The following is a 25,349-nucleotide window of genomic DNA, read 5'->3' as shown; positions in this document are numbered from 1 at the left end:
TCGGGCTGCAAATGTGTAAGTGAATCCTTTGCAGATGCAGAATTGAATGCTAATAATAATTCTCATTTCTGAGGTACTTTAGCATAGACAGAGTGCTTCTGTTGAAACAAATCTGTGAAGTAGGAGTGTGAATATTATCTCGCTGTACAGATGAAGAAACTGGATCTCAAAGAGGGCAAGTTACTTGCCCCTGGTCACATGGATCACAAGTAGCACCAAACTAGTGATCTTTCCTATAAGAAACAGCTAGCTTTGAGATTGCTCCATTTAACAAATATTTCTATTTCTGCTATATACAGGGGATTGCATTAAGGACTGATCAGTGAGTTCAGTGCTTTGTCCATGCTTTCACCAGTATAAGTGTTATCTCTGCCAATGAAGGAAGGTTTCTCTTCATCTTTCACAAGCGGACTTGTATAAAAGTTTCTGTGGCCAGAAAAATCCATCACTTTTTGACCCCTCACATTTTCACTGGTTATGCCCATGCCTGAAACTTTTCTCTTCCTCCTCTCCAACTCCTACCCTCCTTGGCTTCCTTCAGGTTTCTGCCAAAGTGCCACCTTCTGTAAAAGTCTCTCCACTCCTCCTTAATCTTAGTGCCTTCCCTCTGAGCTTACCTCCAATTTATCCTATGTATATCTTTTGTATTACATACTGTTTCCACCATGAGGTCTTTGAGAGAAGGAATTGTCTTTTGCCTTTCTCTCTATAACTAGAACTCAGCACAAGAGCCTGACACATAGTAGGTGCTTAATAAATGCTTATTGACTTGACAAAGAGTTCATTAAATTTCTGTAATTTATTTTTCTGTGAAGCTAGTTGCTAAAGCCAGATAGAAACTGGTTTCATTGGAAAACCTGTACTTGAATATGTAATGAAATAGTCAATCAATCCATCTTCAGTCATGTAATCCACTAAGTGCCAGGCACTAATGATACAGAGACAAAAATGAAACAGCCCTTTACCATGAGGAACTTACATTTTATCATGGAGATAGCATGTACAGAGATAATTATGTATAAGATGTTTATAAGTTCAAGGTAATTTAACCCTGTTTGCCTCAGTTTCGTCATCTGTAAAATGAGCTGGAGAAGGAAATGGCAGAGCGCTTTAGGATCTTTGCCAAGAAAACCCCAAATGGGGTCACAAAGAGTTGGACAAGACTGAACAACAACTTTTATGGAGATGTAGCAGCTGAGGGAAATTTAAAAGTATCTGATTTGGCAAGGGGTGGGGTAGGGTGGGATTTGACTTGGGCCTCTGAGTTTGAAGACATCTCAAAGATTCTCTAGCCTAATGTTTTTCTGAAGCATGCATCCTCTCTATAACATCCCAGCAAAGTGTTCATCCAGCCTCTAACTGAACACTTCCACTGAGGGGGGAATTTAGTACTATGGATTCAGCCTATCCCCATATCTGGGCAGCAAGAATCATTATCCATGTAAGAAAGATTGTGGCATTTGCCAGCCTCACTTGTAGGTCATCCCTAAGCCTATTGCTTAACTCATTACCATATTTAATCTTTCATCCCAAGCTCTAGGGCAGGGAGTCCTAATGTGGTGTTTACAGACCATAGATCTGTGAGTAGATTTCTGGGGATCTTCAAAGAAGGAAAAGACCTTTCACTACTATCTGAAGATAGTGTGGGCCTTTCTCAAGTCTTCCCTTCTCCATACTGATTGTCCCTAGTTCTTTCTGTGGATCCTTGTAAGGCATTATCTTGACTCCTCTCACCATCCTGAACACTCTTCCCTGGAATTGATCCAGGTTTTCATTGTACCTCTTAAAAATATAACTCCCAGACCTGGACACAGTACTTCAACTTTCATCATACTGCGTCAAAGTATAGTGGAACCATTCATGTCCCTCATTGTGAGCTATATAGATTGTTAAATTTCTGTTATTTTTATCAAGGTGTATAAAGTGGAGGACCAAAGGAAGCATAGCAGTGAACCTGAAGGGGTGGTATTATGATTTAAAAAGACACTGAAGCATCTTGAAAACTCATTCCAGTCTTAAAATAGATTATTGCAAAAGTCTATTTTAATTGCTCAAAATTAATTTCCTCTCCCCTGCCCCCTTTAAAAGTTCACCACATGCTGGAAACCACAAGCTAAGACAAGAGAGAATTCTCTTACAGACACAGACTGGGAACTCCAAGTATTACTGAAGATGTAAATAGGAGCTGAAGGGCCACAGGCACCACACTCCCCTTTTGTATCCATGTTTCCCCAGCATGTTGTTGCCATTAGTGTCAATGGACGCTATAGTCCCTTATATTCAGAAAACAGTGAATCTCATTGTACTCAAGCTGGTAATGGGGCAGGAGGGGTGGGGGAAGGGAGAAGGGCGCTACACACTCTTGACATTTTCTTTGCCGAGTTTGGATTTCTGCCATGGTCATTTAGCATTGAGTTACTGATGATAAAATGTCTAGCTGATGATGAAATGGTATGGTCTAGGTCCATTAAGCAAATTATGGGAAATGTTTCCCTGTATCTCCATGAAAGTCCTAATCTGTTGTCTCATAGTGTGGAGATGACCCGGGTTCTTGAAGCGTATGCTTGTGGCCCAGGACCACAAGCTCTCATAGAGCTTAATAACCCAGAAATTCTTTGAACATGTATGGATCCTGTGTTGGATTTTTTTGTCCCTTACCTGAGGGTCAGGTTAGCTAAACTCAGAGAGACTGATCACTACAAGACTGGCCACAACCACTTCTTTTTAAATAAACTGTGATGCTTTATTATTATTGATATTTTTGGTCTTTATGCCACTTAAATTTGTTCCTGTATCTTTTCTCCCTCTCAACTCCAAGAGAGTAATCGCTTTTAACACCATTTTTTCAAGAAAGAAAAGGAAAAAGAAGAGAAAAAAAGCAGTACAATTTCATACATTGAAAAAACTCTGACAGTATGTACATACACAGTGTTGCACACTTGTGGGTCCCCTGCCTCTCCAAGGGAGTGGAGTGAAACATCTACTCACATCCCTTCTTTAGGGCCAAGTTTGTCCTTTGTAATGTCTCAGCATCTATTTTGAATTGTTTTGTCCTTTCCATTTACATTGTCCTAATCACTGTGTATATTGTTTTCTTGGTTCTGCTTACTTCAAGTTGCATTAGGTCCTGTGGGTTTTTCCATGTTTCTTTGTATTCATTATATTCATTGTTTTTTATGGCATAGTGATATTCCACTACATCCATATATCACAGTTTGTTTAGCCATTCCTCATTCTATGGGCTTTACTTTAATTTTAGTTCTTTGCTACCACAAAAAGTGCTGCTGTAAATATTTTAGTGCACATGAATTTTTTTTATTTGTTTTTTGTTTTCTCTTTTGCAGCTGCCTTGATGCATACATACATACATACATACATATATACATACATACATATATATATATATATAATATAAAAATATATAAAATAACAGTGTAACCTCTGGATCAAAGGCTATAGATACTTTAGTAACGTTATTTGCATAATTCCAAATTGCTTCCCAGAATGTCTCCACTAAATCACAGGTCTACAAACAATACATTAGTATTCCTGTCTTTCCACAGCTTCTCCAACATCGACTATTGCCATCTTCTATTGTCTTTGCCAATTTGTTGGATGTGAGGTGAAATCTCAGGGTTTTAATGTGTATTTCCCGTGTTATTTGTGATTTGGAGCATTCTTCCATATGATTAATAGTTTGCAATTCTTTTGAGAATTGTGTGTTTATATCCTTTGACTAACCTTTTGGCCGCTAGATAGGATAGCGTGCTGGATCTGGAGTCAGAAAGACCTGATTTCAAAACCTGCCTCAGACCCCTACTAGCTGTATGGCCCTGGGCCAGTCACTTATCTTCTGCCTTGGTTTCCTCAATTATAAAATGGGGATAATAATAGCACCCACCTCCCAGAGTTGTGAGGATCAAGTGAAATAATATCTGTAAGACACTTAGCACAATGCCTGCACATTGTAGGCACTTAATAAATGCTTCTTTCCTTCCTCCCTATTTTCCTCTTTGACTATTACCTATTGGGCAATGATTTTTTAGTCATAAGTATTTCTGTTATTTGTCTATATATCTTGGGTGCCAAGCCCTCATACAAGGAATTTGATATAACAATTTTCCTCTTGTCATTCATGAAATTATTCCCTTTCTTATCCTCAGTGCATTAATTTGTTTGTACCAAAGTGTTTCAAGTTTATGTAATCACAATTTTCAGTTTCATTTTGTGTAATTACCACGATCCTTGGGTTAAGAATTCCTCATCTACCTATAGCCGTGAAAGTTAATGTGAACTGATTGTTTTATGACATTTAGGTCACATATCCATTTTGACTTTATTGTGGGATATGGCATAAGATACTGGTCTAAGCTTAATTTCTACTGAACTGAGTCACAGCACTCTTGTAGACACATGACCAAAAAAAGGAGTTAGAAGGCAGAGTGGCTGCCCACACAAATGGAATCACAGATCCTGGAAGTAGTGAAGTATTTCCCTGATACCAAAGAAGCACCGTCCTAAATTAATTTATCCCCTCAATGCCCTAAGGAGCTTAAATAATGACCCATTTTAAAGATGAGAAGACTGAAGCAGAGGACTAGAGACTCAATTCAATTCAACATGCACTTATTTAATGCCCTTCTGTGGACAAAACATTTGGGATACAAAGTCAAAGATTAAAAATAGTCCCTGTCCCCAAGGAGCTTACATATTCCTAAATGATAAAATGTATAAACAAATCAGTACAACCAAGATAATTTAAGGAGGGCAAGAACACTGGAAACTAGGGAGGTGAAGAAATGCTTTCCATAGGAATTAGTACCTGAACTGAGTCTTGAAGGAAGTAAAGGATTTTCATAAATAAAAGTGAGGAAAAAGTGTACTTCAGTGTGTGTTGGGGGGTGGGGGTGGCAGAAGTTAGTTCATTTAAAGTGGTGGAGGTAAGTTAAATATCAGGTTTAAGGAATTCCAAGCAGCATAGCTTGGCTAGAACCAAGAGTGTTTAAAGAGAAGTAGCGAGTCTGGAAAATAGTCTGGAACCAGTCTGTGGAAGATTTTAAATTCCCAACAAATGAGTTTGCATTTTACCCTAGAGACAACTGGGAGTGGATTCATGAGCTGGTGAATGGCATGGTCTCTTCTCAGGGAGTTTACAGGTTAATGGAGAGAATAATCTGAAGAGGAATAGGCTGCTTTCAGCTGAGGGGGATCAGTGGAGGCTTCACGGAGGGTGAGCCACCTAAGCTGTGTCTTGAAAGAAAAATGTCATTTTTTTTTTCTGTGTGACCTTAGATAAGTTATTTACCTGCTCTGGTTCTCAGGTTCCCCAAGGGTAAATGGATATGCTCAATTAGATGATTTTTAGGGCCTTTTCAGTTCTGAGTCCTGTAAGAAGGACTTAAACAAATATGCATGAGGGAGGAGTCCAGGGCATATACCGCAGCCTGTTTGTAATTCATGAAAGTGGAAAAAGAAACTGAGATGAGCAAACAGAAAGGCAGCATGCCTAATGGATAGGGCACTGGGTTTGGAATCTACAGGATCTAGGTTTAAATCTCACCACTAAATCTTACTGCGAGGCTCTTCTCTTCCTGATTAATCTCTTTGAGAAAGCAGTCTCAATCTTCCCCTTTTTGTCCTCCTTACTCTCTTCTGATAGAGAGTAATCTCTTTATTCTGGCTTTTTATCTGTTCATTCAAGGGAAACTGTCTAGTCCAAGGTTACCAATGACCTCATAATTGCCATATCTACTAACTTTTTTTTCTGTTGTCATCCTTCTTGTCCTCTCTGTGTATTTGACTCTGTTCATGACCCTTTCTTCCTAAATGACCACACGATAGGGCTGTTCAGCTCTGCCATCCCTTCCAACTCAAGGTTTCTCTTATTCTAAGACTGTTGTTTGTTCCTGTAGAAGCAGAAACTATGTTATTCTTCCTTTTTTTAGAGGATTGGTGGTAATAAGAGCAGTAGCGTAAGGGGACCCGGGTGCAACTCTTGGCTTGGGGAGCTGCTTCATGTGTGACTTTGGGCAAATCACATAACTTTTCTGGACTTGTCACCTTGGTTATTGAAATGAAGTGGTTAGACAAATGAGCTGTAAGGATTTCTAGCTCTCTGGCTTCCCCCATGGTCAAACACAATATCAGGCACGTAGTCAGTGCTTATTATTGGGGTAGCTAGGTGGTCCAGTGGATAGAGTGCTGGGCCTGGAGTCAGGAAGATCTGAGTTCAAATTCAGCTTCAGACTCATATTAGTTGTGTGATCTTTGACTAGACACTTAACCTCATAATGGCACTATTTCACAAGGTCGTTGTGAGGATTGAATGATATGATAATTGTAAAGATCTTTGCATGGTGCCTGGCACTGTATAAATGTTAGTTATTATATATTATATATAATATATATATAATATTATATAATATATATTATTATTACTAAATCTGTTAAATGGAATTTCCCAGCATTGTTTCCCTCTCTTCGTACACTCCCCACCCATCCTCCAACATATCAATATGCAGTTTTCATCTTGATGTCTCTGCTACCCACCTCAGTTCCAAATGAACTGAATTTAATGCCTGAACGAAGAGAATTTCAAATGTGTGGACGTGATATTTTCATGGAAAATCAAACTTGAACCTGCCATCAATGACCTCATGCTGAGAATAAATTATTAGTGATGTGATGTTTAACCTCTGATCTGAGCAAACTCTTCTGATGCAGAGCAGGACTAATTGAAAAATGGCCAATGATGTCATCTCTCGCATAGCACGGACATTAAAGCATGACTAACCCAAAGCTCAGGAAAGCTGAGGGCTTCCAAACTGAGGTCTCTTGAATATCCTTTTGCCCCTGGTCTATGACAGCTTGTGAACTAAGTTCACCATGGGCTGCTTAGTCAAAGGAAGCTTAATTAACCACGTTCTCGCCCTGCATCTGTCTTTCCCACAGCTCCCAACTCTACCTCGTGCCCTGCTGAAGAACCCTGGTGGTCAGGCTTGGTCATCATTATCGCAGTATGCTGTGCCACACTCGTGTTTCTGGTTGTCATTGTCATCATTTGTTACAAAGCCATAAAGAGGTAAGAGCATATATAGTCTCCCTCTTTGCTCTCAGCCACCACCACCCCAGCTTCAGCCTGGTGAGTGGTTTCTTTGTGGACCAATGGGAAATACCTCTTCCTTCTTTGTTTTGAATTCCAAATTCTATCCTCCCCACCCCAAGATGGTAAGCAGTCTGATATAGGTTATACAGGTGTGATCGTGTAAAACATAAAATACCATCTTGAACAGGCACTTCTTTGCATGTCCCCAGGAGTTATGGTATGTTGTTCATTGCCCCCATCATTGGGGATACAAGATCTAATTCAGTAGTATCATTATTTGTAAGTGAAGTCAGCATGATCACTCATCTTTCAGAAAGATGAGAAAGTAGTGTAAGGGCAGTCAGATATCGGGTTCAAATCTCGGCTTTTGATACTTACTAGCTCATATGAGTATGGTCAAGTTAATTAATTTGTATGAACCTCAGCTTTCTTGTCTATGAAATGAGAAGAATCATATGAGAAATGGGGATGTAGTCACTCATTACTTCCCAGGATTATTTTGCTGGTAAATGTTGAAGCATTATAGAAATTGGAGTCATTTTTATGAAATAAAATAGATCACATATATAAAACACTTTGTAAACACTTCATTTAAACAGGAATCCCAGTCCTGAGATTGGGCATATACCCAAGGAAGTCAAAGACAGAAAGGTTTCTTATGTAGCAAAGTATTAATAGTAGCACTCTTTGTGGTAGCAAAGAACTGGGAACATGAGTATGTAAACATATTGGGAACTTTAAGGAATGGCTTACAGACATGGTTCATTAGTGTAATGGAATGTTATTAGGACATGAGAAACGATGAATATGAAGGATTCAGGAAAACATGGGTGGGCTGACATGAACTGATGCAGAGCAAAGTAAGTAGAAGCAGGAAAATGTTGACTGTGCAATGACAATGTAAATGGAGGGGACAATAAAATGAAATTGAACATTGTATAATTATAAAACTTGGCCTGGAGAAGAGATGAGAAAATATAACCCCTTCCTTTCATTGAAGAAGGGGGAAGACTGGGAGTGTGTAATGTTTCCTGTGTTTTCAGACATGTCAAAGCATCAATTGCATTGGCTGATTTTTTTTTTAATCTTTTTCCAAGGCTCAGTGAGTAGAGGGAGAATGGAGAAGGCAAGGTAATAGAGAGCCAAATGAATTCAGATCGCCCAGCTTAGAGTAATTAGAGAATTGATTCCAAGGATTGCTGTCTGCATTCTTTGAGAAATCATCAAGAATGGCAAAGGTCCTAGAAAACTGGAAATGGGCAAATGCTATCCATTCTTAATGATCCATCTCTCTGCCGCCACTCTCCATTGGACCTTTACAAGCACCTGGTTTGCACATTTTAAAGCTCATTATTTTGTATCATAGTTACTAGTGTATATGAGCTATCCCTGTTCCAGACTATGTGGTCTGTGAGGGCAGGATCTATATTTTTAGTGTTATCCCACATGTTCTACCTAAGAAAAACTGTTATTTTGAGACTCATGAAGGGTAAAGTTCTTTGTTCACTTGTTAGAGTGGACCTGAATTCTCAGAGAAAGGAATAAGATAAAGATTTATTAATTAAGCATCCACTATGTACCCAGGCACTGTGCAAATACAATTTCGTTTGATCCTCACAATGATCCTGGGAGGTAGGTTCCATTGTTACCCTCATTTTACAGTTAAGGAAACTGAGGCAAGCAGAGGTCAAATAACTTGCCAAAGTTCACACAGCTAGTAAGTATCCAAGGCTAGATTTGAACTCCGGTCTTCCAACCTCCAAGCCCGGCACTCTATCCACTGAACCACCCAACTGCCTCAGAACTGGATGGGACCTCAGAGGCCACGTAGTCCAATTCCTATGTGATCAGGAATTCTCTTTGCAATATTACTGAAAAGCGGCCACTTTCTTTTATGTGGCTTTGTGGTGCAGTGAAGTCTTAAAGTCCAGAGATTTGGCTCAAATTCAGGCTCTGGCCAGGTCCCTTACGTAACGTTCTGAGCCTCAGTTTCCTCATTTGCAAAATGATGACTATAGTATTTGAACTACCTATATGACAGAGTTGTTGTGAAGAAAGGCTCTCTCCAGGTCTAGGAGTAGAAGATTCAAAGCCAGTTAGGTGGCTCAGTGGATAGTGCTAGCCTTGGAGTTAGGAAGGTGATTTCAAATCCTGCCTCTAGCACATGTCACTTAATAACCTCTGTCTGCCTCAGTTTCCTCAGCTGTAAAATGGGGATGAAAATAATAGCACCTATCTCACAGGATTGTTGTAGAGATCAACTGACTTGACATGAAAAGAGCTTATTATTATTATATAGTATGAGGTCTTTTCCCCAGGCAACCTTTTGACTGAGGTGACATTTTGGCCAAGAGGAGTGCTCAGCAACGCTTGAGAAGAGAATGAATAACTCTTCTTTCTTTGCTGACAAAGAATTCTCTGGCTCCATTCTCTGGCAGAAAGTATACTGATGCTGTCTGGCTGTGTTTTTTATAGTGGATATTTGATTCTTTTTTTCCCTAACTTGGATACAGCTTGGGAAGTTAAATGAACACCACAGAGCTGAGGCCATAAATTCTGCTGTTTCTGACCTGAACATGCAGTTTCACATCTCACAAAATTAAGTCCAAACTCCAGTTGATAGTAGTATCAGCGTACTGGGCCTCACTTCGGCCAGAGGTAATTAAGAGATGTTTTTCCCTAATTACCTAGGTTTAGGTAATTGCCACCCACATGGTTTATGTGTAAGATAATTGTTGGTTAATATAATTATTAATATAATATAATGTTAATAGTGTTAATATAATGATGAGAATGCTACAAATTTGTTCTTCTAAGATTTAAAGTTAGCCAGACCTGTCTGGCTGAGCCCAAGATCCCTTATTGATATCAGAATCCAGAGGAATATATCTAAGTCATGTTCAAGGCTGGATGATCTGAAACTTTTAAGGACATTTTAAAGCCAAGATCAGTTCAAAATCTAGCTGCTGGACATTACCCGCTAAGGAACATATGGCATCTAAGGGCAATGGTGATATTTTAAATTGACATCCTTTGTGGCCAGATGGGGCTCATGGAAGTTCTCCAAAAAAGCAAACAAACAAGAAACTGGGAAGAAGAAGACAGAGAGGCAGCAAGTTGTTCAAAGAGACCTGACCTTGGTGTCAAAGGCCCTGGGTTCAAATCCCAGTTCTGGCTCCTCAGAACTTATATATCCAAATGAGTCATATCAGCCTACTGACCATTGCTTTTCTGATCTTTAAAATGAGAAGGTCGAACTAGATTATCTCAAAGTTTCCTTCCAGCTCTAAATCCTCTGATCCTGTTAATCTGAGCGTTTTTAGAGTAAATATGTGACCTCTGACTCCAAATCCAATTCTGCTCTACTACACCATGGTATTTTCTCCCTAACTAGCTTGTAAGCTTTCTAAGAGGGGGGAATGGACAGAAAGCATCTTGTTCTTCCTTTTGTATCTCCCTCCAGGCAGGAGTGCCTGGTACAATGTTCTGCATCAAATGGGTGCCTGTCACTGTTATGATCGGGTGAAATGCCTTGACCCAGCTTTGTACCTATGTTTATAGACAGAATTCCACTTTGGGGATACCTTTTTTTAATGGTTAACTAACTACTCTATTCCCAATCCGCAGAATGTAAAATAAAATTCACAGAATCGGAGAGGCTCAGAACTGGAAGGAATCTAAGAAAGTCCAGTCTTTGCTTGAACAAGAAACTAAGCAAGTGGTCAGCCACCTATTGCTTGAAGACCTCCTATGGGGTCTACCTCATTAGGCAACAAATACAGTCTACTTTTGGGTAACTAAGTGCCTCATTCTGATTCTTTTCAACTGCCTTCCATTCTTCCTTATTCTGACCTTTGGGAGATGGGCAGAAGAAATGTAATCTCTCTTCCAGGTGGGAGAGATAAATATTTACCATGTGGCAAATTTTATCCCCCATCATCCCTCTTGGCACACAATATTTGCTCATGAACAATCTTTGCTCACCACTAAAAGATGTAGAAATAAGTGGTCCTGATTCTGATTTTCTCAACTGAAATGAGCTTTGCAATGCCTCACTGCTGTTTATAATTGCATCGACCCATTCTCTGGAGGGAAGAAATGGGTCTCGTGCAAGTGGAGGAGCAGAGTCAGTTATGGGCTTTCATTCACCAAGAAAAGATAAACATGTAGCTTTTTTCTTTCCCTGACAAACAGCTTCTTTCCTCAGGTCACAGGCATAATTCATCCCACACCCAGCCAGTAACGAGAAATCAGAGGTTGTCTGTGTTTGGGGACTTCATTCTGACCCTTCTGTGTCTCTTGAAATTGTTTTCTGCTCAATTGTTCAGCATCCATTTACTTGTAATTTACAGCCTCTTCTGCCATGAGGCCAGTGAAGATCTATGGAATATTTTGGCCAGTCTTCTTGATCATGAATGATACATGAGAGGGTCATAGATTGAGAGCTCGAAGTGACTTTTCAGGCCATCTAGTCCAGTCTCTCATTTTCCAGATGAGGAAACTGAGGCCCCAAAAAATTAAGTGACTTGCCCAAGGTCACACAGTTGGCAGAGATAACATTCGAACCCAAGTTCCCTGACTCCAAAGTCAGTGCACTTTCTACTGGCTACACTTCCCAAATGAAATACAGAAATGTATTTGAGTGTTATATATGTATGGGACAGCTAGGTGGTGCAGTGAATAGAGCGCTGGACCTGGAGTCAGGAAGACTTGTCTTCTCTGAGTTCAAATCGGGCTTCAGACACTAGCTGTGTGACCCTGGGCAAGTCACTTAACCCTGTTTGCCTCAGTTTCCTCATCTGGAAAATGAGCTGGAAAAGGAAATGGTAAACCACTCCGGTATCTTTGCCAAGAAAAAACCCCAAATGGGGTTAAGAAGAGTCAGACATGTCTGAAAACAACTGAACATGTGTATATATGTGTGTATATATATTACATACATATTTAATATATTTATAAGAGACATATGTATGTGTGTATATATATACATATATATATACACATAGTATATTTAAGTATACATATATATATCTTTTATGGCATGTTCAATTTATCATACATAATAAAAATCAGAACTATAACTATGGTTGGGTGGCTTAGACTTTGCCCCGGGGCACTAATATTTAGAAGGTACTCAACAGCATCTGTACTCTATGTGGTAGAAACAACTGATCTTAATTCCTGGTTTACAAGAATCATTAATTAAAATAGGGAGCTACCAAATGTCAGGCTTCATCCCCATCCCTGGAAGCCATACCATGGTTAACCCCCGTCTCCTGGGTTCCTAGGGCTTTGTCCTATATGGTTCATGGGATCTCCTTAAGCTCTCCACAAAACTGACTAAATTTGGCTTAGTAGTAGGTTAGGAGCATTAGCCATAACTCTGGTGAGAACTTAACAAATGCTTGTTGAATGATTGAATTCTTTTCATTTTATAACTAGACCCTTGGACCAGAATACTTTGTGGGAAGCCCTTTTAAGTCAGCCTTGGGCTTATGTTATAGTTTAGGACAGAGCTTCTTAAACTTTTTCCACTGGTGACTCCTTCAGTGCTTCTTAAACTGTGGGAAGTGCTGGAGGACAATAATTCTTAACCTTTTTTGTGTGATGGTCCCCCTTTAGCTGGCAGGTGAAGTGTATGAACCTCTTCTGAGAGTAATGTTTTTAAATAAATAAAATTATTATAATTAAATAAAAATTCCAAGTCTAGTGTCCTTTCTCTTAGATCAGGGGTACTTAATCCAGGGTCTCTGAACTGGGAAGTAGTCTGTTGTTTGATTCTTGAACCTTTACTTACTATTATTAATTATTCTGGTTTGATAATATTTCTTATCTGAATCTATTTCCTCCTCTCTAAAATGGCATAAAAATTCTATGAAAAAGTTCTATGCAAACTTTTAGTGTTATAGAAATTAGTTATTAGTTCTGTTATCATTACTGTTATGTTTATACCATTTCCCCAAAGAGAACTGTTTAAAAATCACCACATTTTCTGTATAGTGTAGCACAGTGTATCATGAGGCACAGCAAATTTCAGGTACAGTGGAAAGAATAAACAGGCATAGATGGATTGGAAAACATGGCAAGTGCATTACACAATTCAAATATTCATGAAAAATGCACTTTTTTAGAATGAATATTGAATGAAATACTCCACATGTATAAACTACTTCCTCACAGCGATTTGCTGCTTTCAGAAGCTGTGTTAACCCTTTCAGACAACCTGGGGACTAATCAGCCAGTTAAGAGGCATTTTGAAGGTGCCTAATATATACCAACACCATGCCAGGTGCTGGGATGACAAAGCCAGAAATGAAATAGGATCTTATATTTTATCAAAAGAAATAACATGTGCAGACAAAAGTATGTGCCAAAAGGGTTAAAGTAAGGTTGTGGGGCAGGCAGGAGGAGCTGGGGGTGGGGATAAGGAAAGGCTGTATGTAGAAAATGACAGAGGAGCAGACTTTTGGAAGGAATTGGAATTTCTAGGAGGTCTCTTTCTAAAAGTGAACACATTTCCAGGTATGAGAGGCAATCCCTGGAAAAAGCAGAGACAGTAGATAGTGTGATATGTATAAAGGGCCATATGAAAGATAGTCTGACTGAATCATAAAGTGAGTTTGGAGAAGTTTTGTGTAATAAGCCTAGAAGGGTACGTTGGGGCCAGGTTGCAAAGGACTGTGTATGTCAACAGGGGATTTAGTATTTGTTCCTAAAGGTAATGAGGGGCCAATAGAATCAAGTGAGTAGAAGAACTACATGGTCAGACCTGTGCTTTAGGAAGAACACTTTGGCAGCCTATGGAAAATGAATTTGAGCAGAGAGAAACTTGAGGCAGGGAAACCAGTGATGAGGCTATTTTGATAATACAGATGAGCAGTAATAAGGAACTGGACTAATGTCGTGGGCACGTGAGAAGGCCACAGTAGGAGAAACACTGGGGAATGGACAAGACTTGGCAAGGCTGATGGAGTAGGGTGAGGGAGAGTAATGAGTCAAGAATCAGGTCCAGATAACTGGAAAAATGGTGGTATCCTTAGCAAAGTCATGGAAGTATTTAGGAGGCAACATGGTACAATGAGAAGAGTATTACTGGCTTTAGAGTCCAAGTTCAAATCATGTCTTTAACTCTTACTACCTATTTGAATTTTTTTAACCTCTCTGGGCCTCAATTTCTTCATTTGTAAAATAAAGCAATTAAACTAAATGGCGTCAGAGGTCATTTCTGACTCTAGAATCAATTGGCACTTAAGTTCAAAAGAAGGATAGGTTTGAGGGGACAATTTAAGTTTCAAATGCCTCTAGAATATCCAGTTCCAAATGCCCAGTGGGCAGTTGGTGATGCAGTACTGAAGTTCAAGATAGAGTAGGGCTGGAAAAATTAGATTTGGGAATCATCTGCATAAAGATGACAATTAAACCCATGAGGGTTAATGAGGTGACCAAATTTAAACAGATCAATTTAAATAGTAATTTAGTTATCCAGAGAACTTACCATCTGGGAGACAGAGATTTTCAATATAAGAACAAACAGATTCATTAGCAATATGTAGAGACAAATTATATGGAATTAATAATGTCTTTGAATAAGTAATGGCAAAGAACATAGATTCCAGGGAAGAAGAGAAGAGCATCTGGAGGTCAGTGATGAGATGAAATGACTTAGATAGATTTCATTTGATAATGGGATTTCATCCCTCGTATTTTGTCTTGTGCATTTGTTTGTCTACTCTGGCTGCTAAATACTGACCTCCCAAGTGGGCCAGAGAGCCTAGAATCCCAGGAATTTTTAAGGACTCTCAGGAAGCTTAATTCAAACTTAAATTCAAACCTCACCCCCTAGACTTGGAGGGGAAGTGATGGCTGTTTTCAAGTGTTTGAAGGACCATCATGTGGAAGAGGGATTGAGCTAGCTCTGTTTGGAGCTTCAAGTCAGAGTACACAGCATTATAGTAGAAGTTGCAAGGAGGCAAATTTAAGCCCATTCCAAAGTGAAATGTACTTTTTCAAAGCTAGTGGATGTCTCTTCACTGGAGTGGGAGTGGGAGTGGGAGTGGGAGTGGGAGAGAGAGAGAGAGAGAGAGAGAGAGAGAGAGAGAGAGAGAGAGAGAGAGAGAGAGAGAGAGAGAGAAAAGAAAGGAAGATATCCTAAGTGAGGAGACTGTTTCCAACAAATAGTGGCCAGCACCTTTTCAGAAACTTATGGTCCTAGAGAGCTGCTTAGGGCACTGAGAGGTTAAGTGATTTGCTCAGGATCACTCAGTCATTCTGTATCAGAGACAGGACTTGAACCCAGGTCTTCTTCTTGCTGAGGTAGACTCTCTACATTATATTGCTACATCAACAGAAATACCAAGCATGAGTAATAAATGGGATGAACTGGAGGTTCTGATGCAGTGAGGCAAATTTGACCCCCTGTGCATCACTGAGACTTGGTGGGATGGTACTCATAACTGGAATTTTGCTCCACATGGGGATAAGTTGTTTAAGGAAAAAAAAAACAGAATAGGTAAAAGGGAGCATTACTCAAATGAACCTGTGATCTCATCAATTTTGGAATTCACTCAAGCTGTAGAAAGAAACCTATCCATATTTCCCATCTTGTACAACTGTTTTCCATGTCCTCTCAAAAGTATGCTATGGGGTAGCAATATATATTAAGAGTATGTACTCATATGAGAAAATTCAAGAACATAAAGGAAGAAGCTTGATGGAGAGCCCTTAATTCATTATCCCCTGAGGTTAGAAACAAATTCTATTACTGAATTCCATTCACCAAGCATTTATTAAGTGCCTTCTATGTGCTAGGCATTGGAGTATATATAAGGCTTCACCAGACTGCCAAAGGGCCCATGAGCCCATGGTACACATTAAAAAAAAAAAGATTAAGAAACTCTGACCTACATAGAAGAATTAAATGAGCAGTTTGGAATTTCAAGCTGGCACAGAAATAGGTTATTGTAGTGATGGTAGTTTCAGCCATTTGGAAGTTTGGAACTCTCCCTCCCTCAGCCAAAAGCAGAGGAGATGATGAATTTGTCACTTGCCTCAATGATAATTTGAACCTTCAAAAAGTGGAGGAAGAAACAAAGGGAAGTGCTATTCTGATTCTCACCACCAAGGAAGAAGTGTCTTTTGAAGTCGAAATGAAAAGATCCTTTGGGGCAAGAGTTCACTCTAGAGAAGGAAATGAAAGTCATACAGTCTGACACGCACCCCAGATTTTCAGAGAACCGATTTCGAAGTGCTCAAAGAAAGGTTAGATAAGATCCAGCGGCTTCCTATGTTGAAGGGGAGGTCAGCCCAAGAGGGATGTGAGGCTCTCAAGTATGAAATTCTAAAGACTTGAGCAGAAATTATTCCAATGAGGAGAATAAAACAGAGCCACCTAGAGAGAGAAGGATGTATATGCCCAGGGAAGCCATCAACATGCTCCGATTTTAAAAAGACATTTTCAGAATAGGGAAGCCAGTGCAGTCACCAAGGATGACAGGAAGAATGGTTCTGTAAGAATTAAATGGGGAATTCTAAAGCAGTATTGAATGAGATGAGATCTGATGATCAACACTGAAGACAAAGTTTTGGGAGTACGGAGTTTCTTAAAGCTATAGTAAGAAAAGGGTCAAACGAGGTGTGAGATCACTACATCCAATGGATAGAATGATGTTGGTGGGTAACAATGGAAAGCTGAACCACTCTACTCTTTGTTTGCTTTTTTTCCCCTTTTTTCAAGGAGGATGACCTTTGCACTTAGAAGTATACAACAACAAATTCATAGTAGGGATTATAACCCAAGATAAATAAGAGGATAGCCAGCCAATATCTAGCCATCCACAATTAATTCAAGTGACCAGACAAATAAACTATATCAATCAGTCAAAATTTATTAAGTGCCCTAGTTTACTAAAAAGAACTGGTAGGTGTAATTGTTAACTGCTACCGATGGTCTTTGAAAAGCCTCAGAGAAAGACAAAGTTACCACAGGATTGGAAAAAGCCAAATGTCCTAGTTTTTAAAATAGGGAAGAAGGTGGTGCCTGGAAACTATTGGCCAGGGAGCTTTACTTCTATTCCTGGCAAAATTCTACAACATATTATTGACGGGTGTAATTTTAAAGCATTTGGAAAGGGAAGCAGGGATCACGTGATTTTATCAAGAACTGGTCATACAACCCTGGGCAAGTCACTTAACCCTGATTGACTTGACCCACCTACCCCTCCCCCCCCCAAAAAAACCTGGTCATACTAAATTAACCTCATTTCCTTTTTTGAGGTTGTAACTAGACCAAGGGAAGTCAGTGGATATAATATACCTAGTTTTCAGCAAAGCCCTTAATGTTCATCATTAATGTGTGTGGGTAAGATGGAGAGATATGAACTAGATGATGTTACAATTAAGTGGATTTGGAAATGGTTGAATCCTATACTTACTATTTCACCCTGTGTGCTTCATTTAATTCTTTCTTCTTTCTAGGTATTTGTAATATAATCCAGTGCATGGCACAGAAAGTAGTTAATTAATGGGTCTGTGTCAACTTGGGGAGAGGTCTCTAGGGGAGTGGCCTGGAGTCTGGGGTGTCTTAATCCCAGGATGTTTACCATTTTTTATTAAATGATTTCGATTAGGGCACAGATGGCATGCTTATAAAATTTGTAGGTGATATCAAGTTTGTAGAGGTATCTAACATGTCAGATGGCAAAGTCCAGATCTGAAAAGATTTTATCAGGCCAGAATGGTGGGCCAATTCAGATGAAATGACATTTCATAGGAATAAATGTAAAGTTCTGCATCTGGTTCCAAAAATTTTTACAAAGACAAGGGAGATGTAACTAGATCAGGATTTCTGTGGAAAAGATAGAGGTTTGAGTACCTAAACACTCATTATGAGCCAGCAATTTGATGGGACCAAAATAGCCAATATTCTCCCCCAAGCAGTATTAAGACAGCACAGTGTCCAAAATAAAGAAGATAATAGTACAGTTATATTTTTGCCTTTGAGTTACTGCATTATCCCATTTTAAGAAAGATATAGAGAAGCTGAAACATGTCCTTTAGAGAGTAATGAGGATGGTGAAATGGCTGGAGACTATGCTATAGAGATATTGGTAAAGAAACTGGGAATGTTTATCCTGGAGAAGGGAAGACATTACTATCATGTTTGTTGCCTAGAGTTTATGAGCTCCCTTCAAGTATTTGAAGGACTGTAGTAGGCAGCTAGGAAGTACAGGGGCCGGAGTCAGGAAGAGCCGAGTTCAAATTCAACCTCAGACATTTACTAGCTATGTAACCCTGGGCAAATCACTTAAGCTCACTTAGATTCCTCATCTGCAAAATGGGAATAATATTAGTGCCTATCTGCCAGGGTTGTCATGAGGATCAAATGAGATAATAATTGTAATAATAGCACAGCACCTGGTACATAATAAGCACTTTATAAATGTTAGCTATTGTTATCAGTATTATGAAATTCAACAAGTATTTGAGTACCAGCTGTGGCCTGGGCTCATTGCTATGCCCTGGGTATTACAAAGACAAAAACAAAACATTCCTATGGTCAAAGAGATTCTGTTCAGTGGAGGGTGGAAGGCTGGGAACAGGAAGAAGAGGGGGTTAGCAATGTGGACACAGAAGATAAATACAAAGTGCAGGTAAGCTAAGAAGAGTTGGGCTTGGCCTTCTTGGCCTCAGGATGAGGAACTAGCTGCAATGGCTGGAAATTGCAGACCGGCAGATACAGGCAGATTTAGGAGTGCTTTCAGAAGAAACTTCCCAACAGAGCTGCCCAAAAGTGAAATGGGGCCTGATGGTGGACATCGAGACTTCCATCTAAATGGAGGTCTTTACTCAGAGGCTGGATAACCACTCGGTAATTAATATTGTAGAAAGAATTCTTTGTCAGGGGCAGGCTGGACTACATAACCTCTCACGACTCTTCTAATTCATAGTCACAGGAATCTATATAATTCTTCATAATGTATAAATCACTTTTATCAGAATAGCCCTTGGAAGTAAGTAGCACTTATGTCATCACTCCCATTTTCACATGAAGAAAGTGAGGGTGAGAGAGAGGCCTGTCTGTCTGTGGTTACACAGTAAGTGGCAGAGCCAGCATTAGAACCCAAAATCTCAGCCCCCCCCACAAAGAAAAAATTAAGCCCACTCAATTTGCCCTTATCTCAGCTGCACTCAGTTCATGGTACTGTTGTGAGATTCATTTTTCAAATTCACAGCTTCAAGCCCCCACCAACATATCTGTTATACAAGACCAACCTAGAAGGCGAAAGAAGTAAAAAAAAAAAAGGCAATTATGAAAAGGTAAATAACTAGGAATTGAATCAGGTATTAAATACTCATGGCCCATATCCAAATGGCTGCCACCCTCAGTGCATCTCCTGGGAGTACTAGACAACTCCCATTAAATCTCTCTGTCTCCCTAAACATGTCAGTTTACTCACAGAAAGGTACTAAAGAAATTCACTACAGTGCCAAGCTTGGGAAAGCTGCCCCCTTGGCAAAGCAACTAAAAAGCCTTGTAGAAATTGCAGTTGACTCCTGCAGCAGGAACAGTCTTGTTTGTGCTGACACTTCTCAGTGTCAGTCTGCCCTAGCATTATGTTCACTTCTGCCAACATACTAACCTGAGCATGGTCTAGGTGTGGCTTCTACTTTTCTCTCTCTCTCTCTCTCTCACTCTCTCACTCTCTCACTCTCTCACTCTCTCTCTCTCTCACTCTCTCTCTCTCTCTCTCTATCTTTCTCTCTCTCTCTCTCATCTTTTCCTATGCCAGCTAACCTTTTAAGATTATGCAACCATCTCTACTGCATATACTGGAAGCCCAGCTTCCCAATCAAACTGCACCCTGAGTGACATTAGAACACTGTGGAGTCCATGTTCAAGCACCTTTGAGATGCAGTCAAAAGAGAGGACACATCCCCTCTAAAAACAAATGTTTAGCCATTGTTGAAATTGAGTACATACATCAGAAAGGGACCCATCTGCTGAAGAGTCGAGAATGCAATTCAACCAAAAAAAATAATGTTAAATTCCTAGTAAAGACCAAAAAGAGACAAATGTGTGTTCTACTAAGGAGCAGGTGACATGTACACAGGTAAGTAAAATACAAAGCAAGGAGTTACAGTGAGCAAAAAAGAGATACACATAGGAAAATTTGAGAGGCAAAGAGTACTTTGAGCTCGAGTGATCAGAGAAGAACTGAAAATGCTCATTGTGGTTACGGAATTATCTTCAAAGATGTTGGAATGTAGTTTGTCAAACAAGCAGTTTATTCTCAGAGTTGATTTTTGTTTCTTGCCTTTTGAGATGTAGGCACCGACTACAGAAGAGGCTTTTGATTACTGCTTACCTGTTTACAAGAGAGAATACTTCAAGAGAACTCCCCATTTTCTATTTTTATTTCATCATAGGGTCATAGATTTAAAGCTGGATGGGACCTTTAAGGTCATCATATCCAATCCTCTCATTTTACAGATGAGGAAACTGAGGGCTACCGTGGTTAAGTGGCTTGCCCAGGGTTACATGACTAGTAGGTGTCTGAGCCAGGAGTTGAGCCCAGGCCTCCTTGGTTCCCATGTTGAGAGAGATGATTATGTCTCTCCTATATTAATAACTAATTGTTGAATTAGGACTAAGGTTTTCCCCCTTTTCTACTTCCTCATTCAGAAATTAACCCCTGTAGGTTACCCATGCAGCCTTTGAAGTACAAGGCTGATAATGAGAAAGAGAACTCAAATCTGTGCAAAAGGTAAAGAAAATTTAGTGTGGGTAAATTGATGGATTCTGGCCCATTGTGCTTTTACTCCGACAAGTCTGGGAAAAAGTGGACTCCTTTTTGTCTAAATTACGCTACATGGGTGACATATGGGTCTAGATAATAAATCTCTTTGACCAAAACTGAGTGATCAGAGTCATGTCCCCCAGCCCCTCGTTAGAATAAGCCCACTTTTCCTTATAATGTTCATTCTGTCATTACTTGCTAACCAATCAGAGTTGATTTCTCCCCTCTGGTGTACCCCATTTTCCAAAGGCTTTATAAGTCTTGAAGATTTCACAGGTTGGTTGTCAAGAGGACAGATGAGCCTTTTTTGCTAATTACTTGCCAGCAGTGGTTGATAAAACTGATTTATCATTTACCCAGAAACTATCTGTTGAAAATTTTCCCTCTCAACGAAGTCCAGTGTTGGCTTTATCCATTACACCACATTGCTGCTATCATGAAATAGCTAAGCCAAAGACCATACCAGTGAGTGTCATAGGAGAGTTCAGCACAAGGTTCAGTATCTTGCCGAGGTCAAGTGCCAAGCAAATGAGATCAGGGAACCAGATGTTCTCTAGGGAGGTGACAGGGAAGAAATGAAAAGTCATTTTTCATGCTGGTGCCTTTTCAGGGAAAAAAAATCAATTGGGTAAAGTAATTTAGCTAGAGGAGATACTGTCCTTAATTTAACTCACTTATTTGAAAGCTTTTTAGCTATGAAAGCAAGACCTGGGGAAATGGAAGGTGATGGAAACAATTAACAGCAAATCCCCTTTGCACTTGAAGAAAACTCTCCTCTGGAAGGTTTAAAGAGCTCCATCAATGTTATTGTAATGATGCTACGAGGCTCTTGAATGGTATTATGTCTGTGCAATAGATTAAGATCCTCTGGCTTCCAGAGGTTAAGTAATTAGGCCAATATTCACCCAGGTCATTAGCAGAATTGGGAGAGTCTTGGGACAGAACACAGTCTAACAACTCAGATTCCTTCTTGTGTATTTGTTACAACAAATTCCCCTCCTCATCCCATCCTTACTCCACCTCTATAGTTCCTTCACTTTACCCCAGTCATGGAGTTATTTAAAAACCTTTTCCAAGTCATGGAATTAATGGCTAGATGGTAGTTGGCATTTAGATTTTTGTTAACCAATTAAGAGTAAATAGTTTAGAGAATGAGGTTATTTACATCTTCTTCACTTTGCAGATGAAAATCCTGGTTACAAAGGTGGCTAGAATTCGGTGATTAGATGAGAGAAATTAGGGAGGCCCATAAGATTAATAGCAGGGAATTACTTAAGTAAGCTGCTGTAACTTGGGAAAAACAATAACATTCCATGGGTTCTTTATTTCTGTTTTCACAAAAACAATCAAAAGGGAGATTTCCTTCTTTGTTCACCCCTCCTCAAGTATATAGATTAGTTATTCAGTTAAAATTTGCCTACTCTATGCCAGGCATTTTACCAATATTACTTCATTTGTGATCCTGGGAGGTAGGTACTATTAGTAGGTAAACTAGGTTGCACAGTACATAGAGCACTGCGCTTGGAATCAGAAAGACTCGTCTTCATGAGTTCACATATGGCCTCAGACATTTACTACCTGTGTGCCCATGGGCAATTCACCTCACCCTGTTTGCCTCAGTTTCCTCATCTGTAAAATGACCTGGAGAAGGACATAGCAAACCACTCCAGTATCTTTACTGTGAAAACCTCAAAATGGGGTCACAAAGAGTCAGACACAACTGAGACAACTGAACAAAAGGTACTATTACTATCTCTGCTTTTTAGTTGAAGAAACTGAGGCAAATAGAGGTTAAAGTGACTTACCCAAGGTCACACAGGTAGTAACCATCTGAAACAGTATTTGCACTAGGGTTTTCCTAACTCCAAACCTAGTGCTCTATCCACTGCACCACCTAGCTGCCTCTAGGGAAGGCACTAGTATTAAGGGGGATGAAGAAAGTCTTCTTCAAGAAAGTGTAATTTGAGTTGGAACTAGAAGGAAGCCAAGAAGTGGTGATGAGGAGGGAATGGATTCCAGGCCTAGGGGAGAGCCAGTGAAACTGCCCACAGTCTGCAGATGTTTGAGGAACAGCAAGGTGACTAGTGTCGAATGATCCCAGAGATGTGGAGATAAGCAATGCGTAAGACTGGAAAGGTAGGAAAGGGACGGGTTATGAAAAGCCTGAAAAGCCAAACAGGATCTTATATTTGAGGTAACAGGGAGCCACTGGAGTGTTCACTGGATAGTGGGGTGAGAAGGTAAAATTTGCACTTTAGGAAGATTACTTTGACAGCTTGAGTGGAGTACGGAGTGATGGAAGGAGGACACACAGCAGGGAGACAAACCAGTAGCAGGCTACGGCAATAGGCAAGGCATGAGGCGTGATGAGGGCCTGCACCAAGGTACAGTGATGACAAGAAATGGAGAAACCAGAAAGGCTCTGGTGATTGAGGTAGAATTATTAGATCACAGAGGTAGAGTTAGAAGAGGCCTCAGAAGACCTCTAATCCAACCCCCTCATGGTGTTGATCACATGGAGATTAAGTGACTTGTCTAAGGTCACAGAGGCAATTAAGTGGCAGAAGTGGCATTTGAACCCAGGTCCCGAAACTCCAAGTCCATGTATTTTTCAATGTCCCTCATCTCTAAGGTCTCTTTCAGCTTTGTGAGTCTAAATCCATGAAGCCTTTGTACTCCACTAACTTAAGAAGCCTAGACCTGATGGCTTCTTCTAAGATTGGAGTATTTTAAATGCCAAATCTCTGGCATGTTATAATGTAACACCAAAGGGAGCTGAGACAATAAACATAACACTATGATATCTAAGGGCAGCTAGGTGGCACACTGGATAGAGTGCTGGGCCTGGAATCAAGAAGACTCATCTTCCTAAGTCCACATCTAGCCTCAGAAACTTACTAGATGTGTGGCCCTGGGCAAGTCACTTAACCCTGTTTGCCTCAGTTTCCTCACCTGTAAAATGAGCTGGAGAAGGAAATGGCAAGCCACTCCAATATCTTTGCCAAGAAAACACAAGATTAAGTATGACTGAAAGAAGTGAATTTCAACAAGAAGACACCTGATGGTTGTTAAAAATGATTTCTCTTGTTAATCTGTCTCGGAGACTCAGAGCTCCATCCTGCTAGCCTTCTCTTCAAGGTTCTTCAGAAGGACATCTCTGATAATGAGATTGCATTAAATCTTATTTTGGTCAGACTCCAGCCCAGGCCTGAATTGACTTTATCCTACTCAGGTTTGGGTGGAGACAGACTTCCAAGACTGGGGGTGGCATTTCCTTTGATGGCGGGCGATATTGGCCCCTGTGGACTGTGATCTAAAGCAGGTACTCAAGACTTTATTTTAATATGACCTACCTTCTAGTATGTCAACCAGTCATGGTTGATTGGCACCCCCTTGGGAACACCTACTCTTCAAAGGGCATATAATGCTGTACCCCAAAATCCCAAACAGAGCCAGCTCTGAACTGGCCCCCTTGGGAAGCCCACTTTTGTACTGAATTCCCATGCACTGCATGTCAAGCCACTTTGAGAAATTAAATGGTAGGCACATACCCCAATTTTGTTTGTCTCTTTCTTAGAGCAGACTGTTTCAAATTGGAGTTTGTGGGGTTCATGGGGTAGGGGTTCACATGGTACAATGGAAAGAAGCTCTAGCTTTGGAAACAGAGGACATGGGCTTGAATCCTACCTCTGATGCTTATTAACTGTGTGATCTGGGGTAACCTACTTAACCTTCGTGTAAGAAATTCCTCTATAAGAAATGAGGAATTCAGATAAACTGGCCCCCCCAATTCTAGATCTATAACTTAAGGTGTATTTAAGAAGGGGAAAATGTAAAGAGGATAGGAAAGAAGAGAGGATCTAAAATTACAGCGTTCCCCAACCACTGAGGGACCCTGGAGATCTAGTCCAAGTCTTCTATTTGATAAATAAGGTCACACAGCTAATTAATTGTAGTACCAGGAGTAGATAGCAGGCAGATCTCCTGAACCTTAGTCTTGAAGGCATTTCATAATGCCTCTTGTTGTTCAAAGAATCACAGAGCTGAAAGGGACTTACAGAATCTCAGTTCCCATCCATGCTTAACTGAGGTGACGCTGCCACCCCGCTGGTCCTCCCAGCCTCTGCTTTGAAATCTCCTATGAGGGGCAACTTCCTCCCCTCCTCCAAAGCAGTCCATTCTACTCTAACTATAAGGCATCTTTCCCCTTACATCAAGTCTAAATATGCTTCCTCTCAGCAACGTTCATCCATTGCTCCTGCTTCTGCCATCGAATCCTTCTTCCACGTGGCAGTCCTTTACATACTGGAGGCTAGAATCATTCCTCTTCTAAGTCTTCTCTTCTCTATACTAAATAACCCCATTTTTTTTTCACCTGAACTCTGTATCATATCCTCCCTTACCATCTTGGTCACCATTTTCCAGACATGCTCCAGCTTATCTATGTT

The 25,349-nt window shown here is 40.1% G+C and overlaps 1 protein-coding gene across 2 annotated transcripts in view; it reads left to right on the top strand.

The window, feature by feature from the left end:
* Positions 1–25,349, top strand: part of PRIMA1 (proline rich membrane anchor 1) — a 112,506-nt gene that overhangs the window by 65,992 nt on the left and 21,165 nt on the right. For both annotated transcript variants that reach the window (XM_021000361.2, XM_021000360.2), the window contains exon 4: positions 6,952–7,081. In XM_021000361.2, the coding sequence (XP_020856020.1) occupies positions 6,952–7,081 (130 nt within the window). The remainder of the gene's footprint in view (positions 1–6,951; positions 7,082–25,349) is intronic.

This window comes from Phascolarctos cinereus, unplaced genomic scaffold, assembly GCF_003287225.1.
Source record: "Phascolarctos cinereus isolate Bilbo 61053 unplaced genomic scaffold, phaCin_HiC Scaffold_3;HRSCAF=262, whole genome shotgun sequence".
Lineage (NCBI taxonomy): Eukaryota > Metazoa > Chordata > Mammalia > Diprotodontia > Phascolarctidae > Phascolarctos > Phascolarctos cinereus.
The sequence above is the reverse complement of the archived record's forward strand: the minus strand, read 5'-3'. Positions and strand labels throughout refer to the sequence as shown.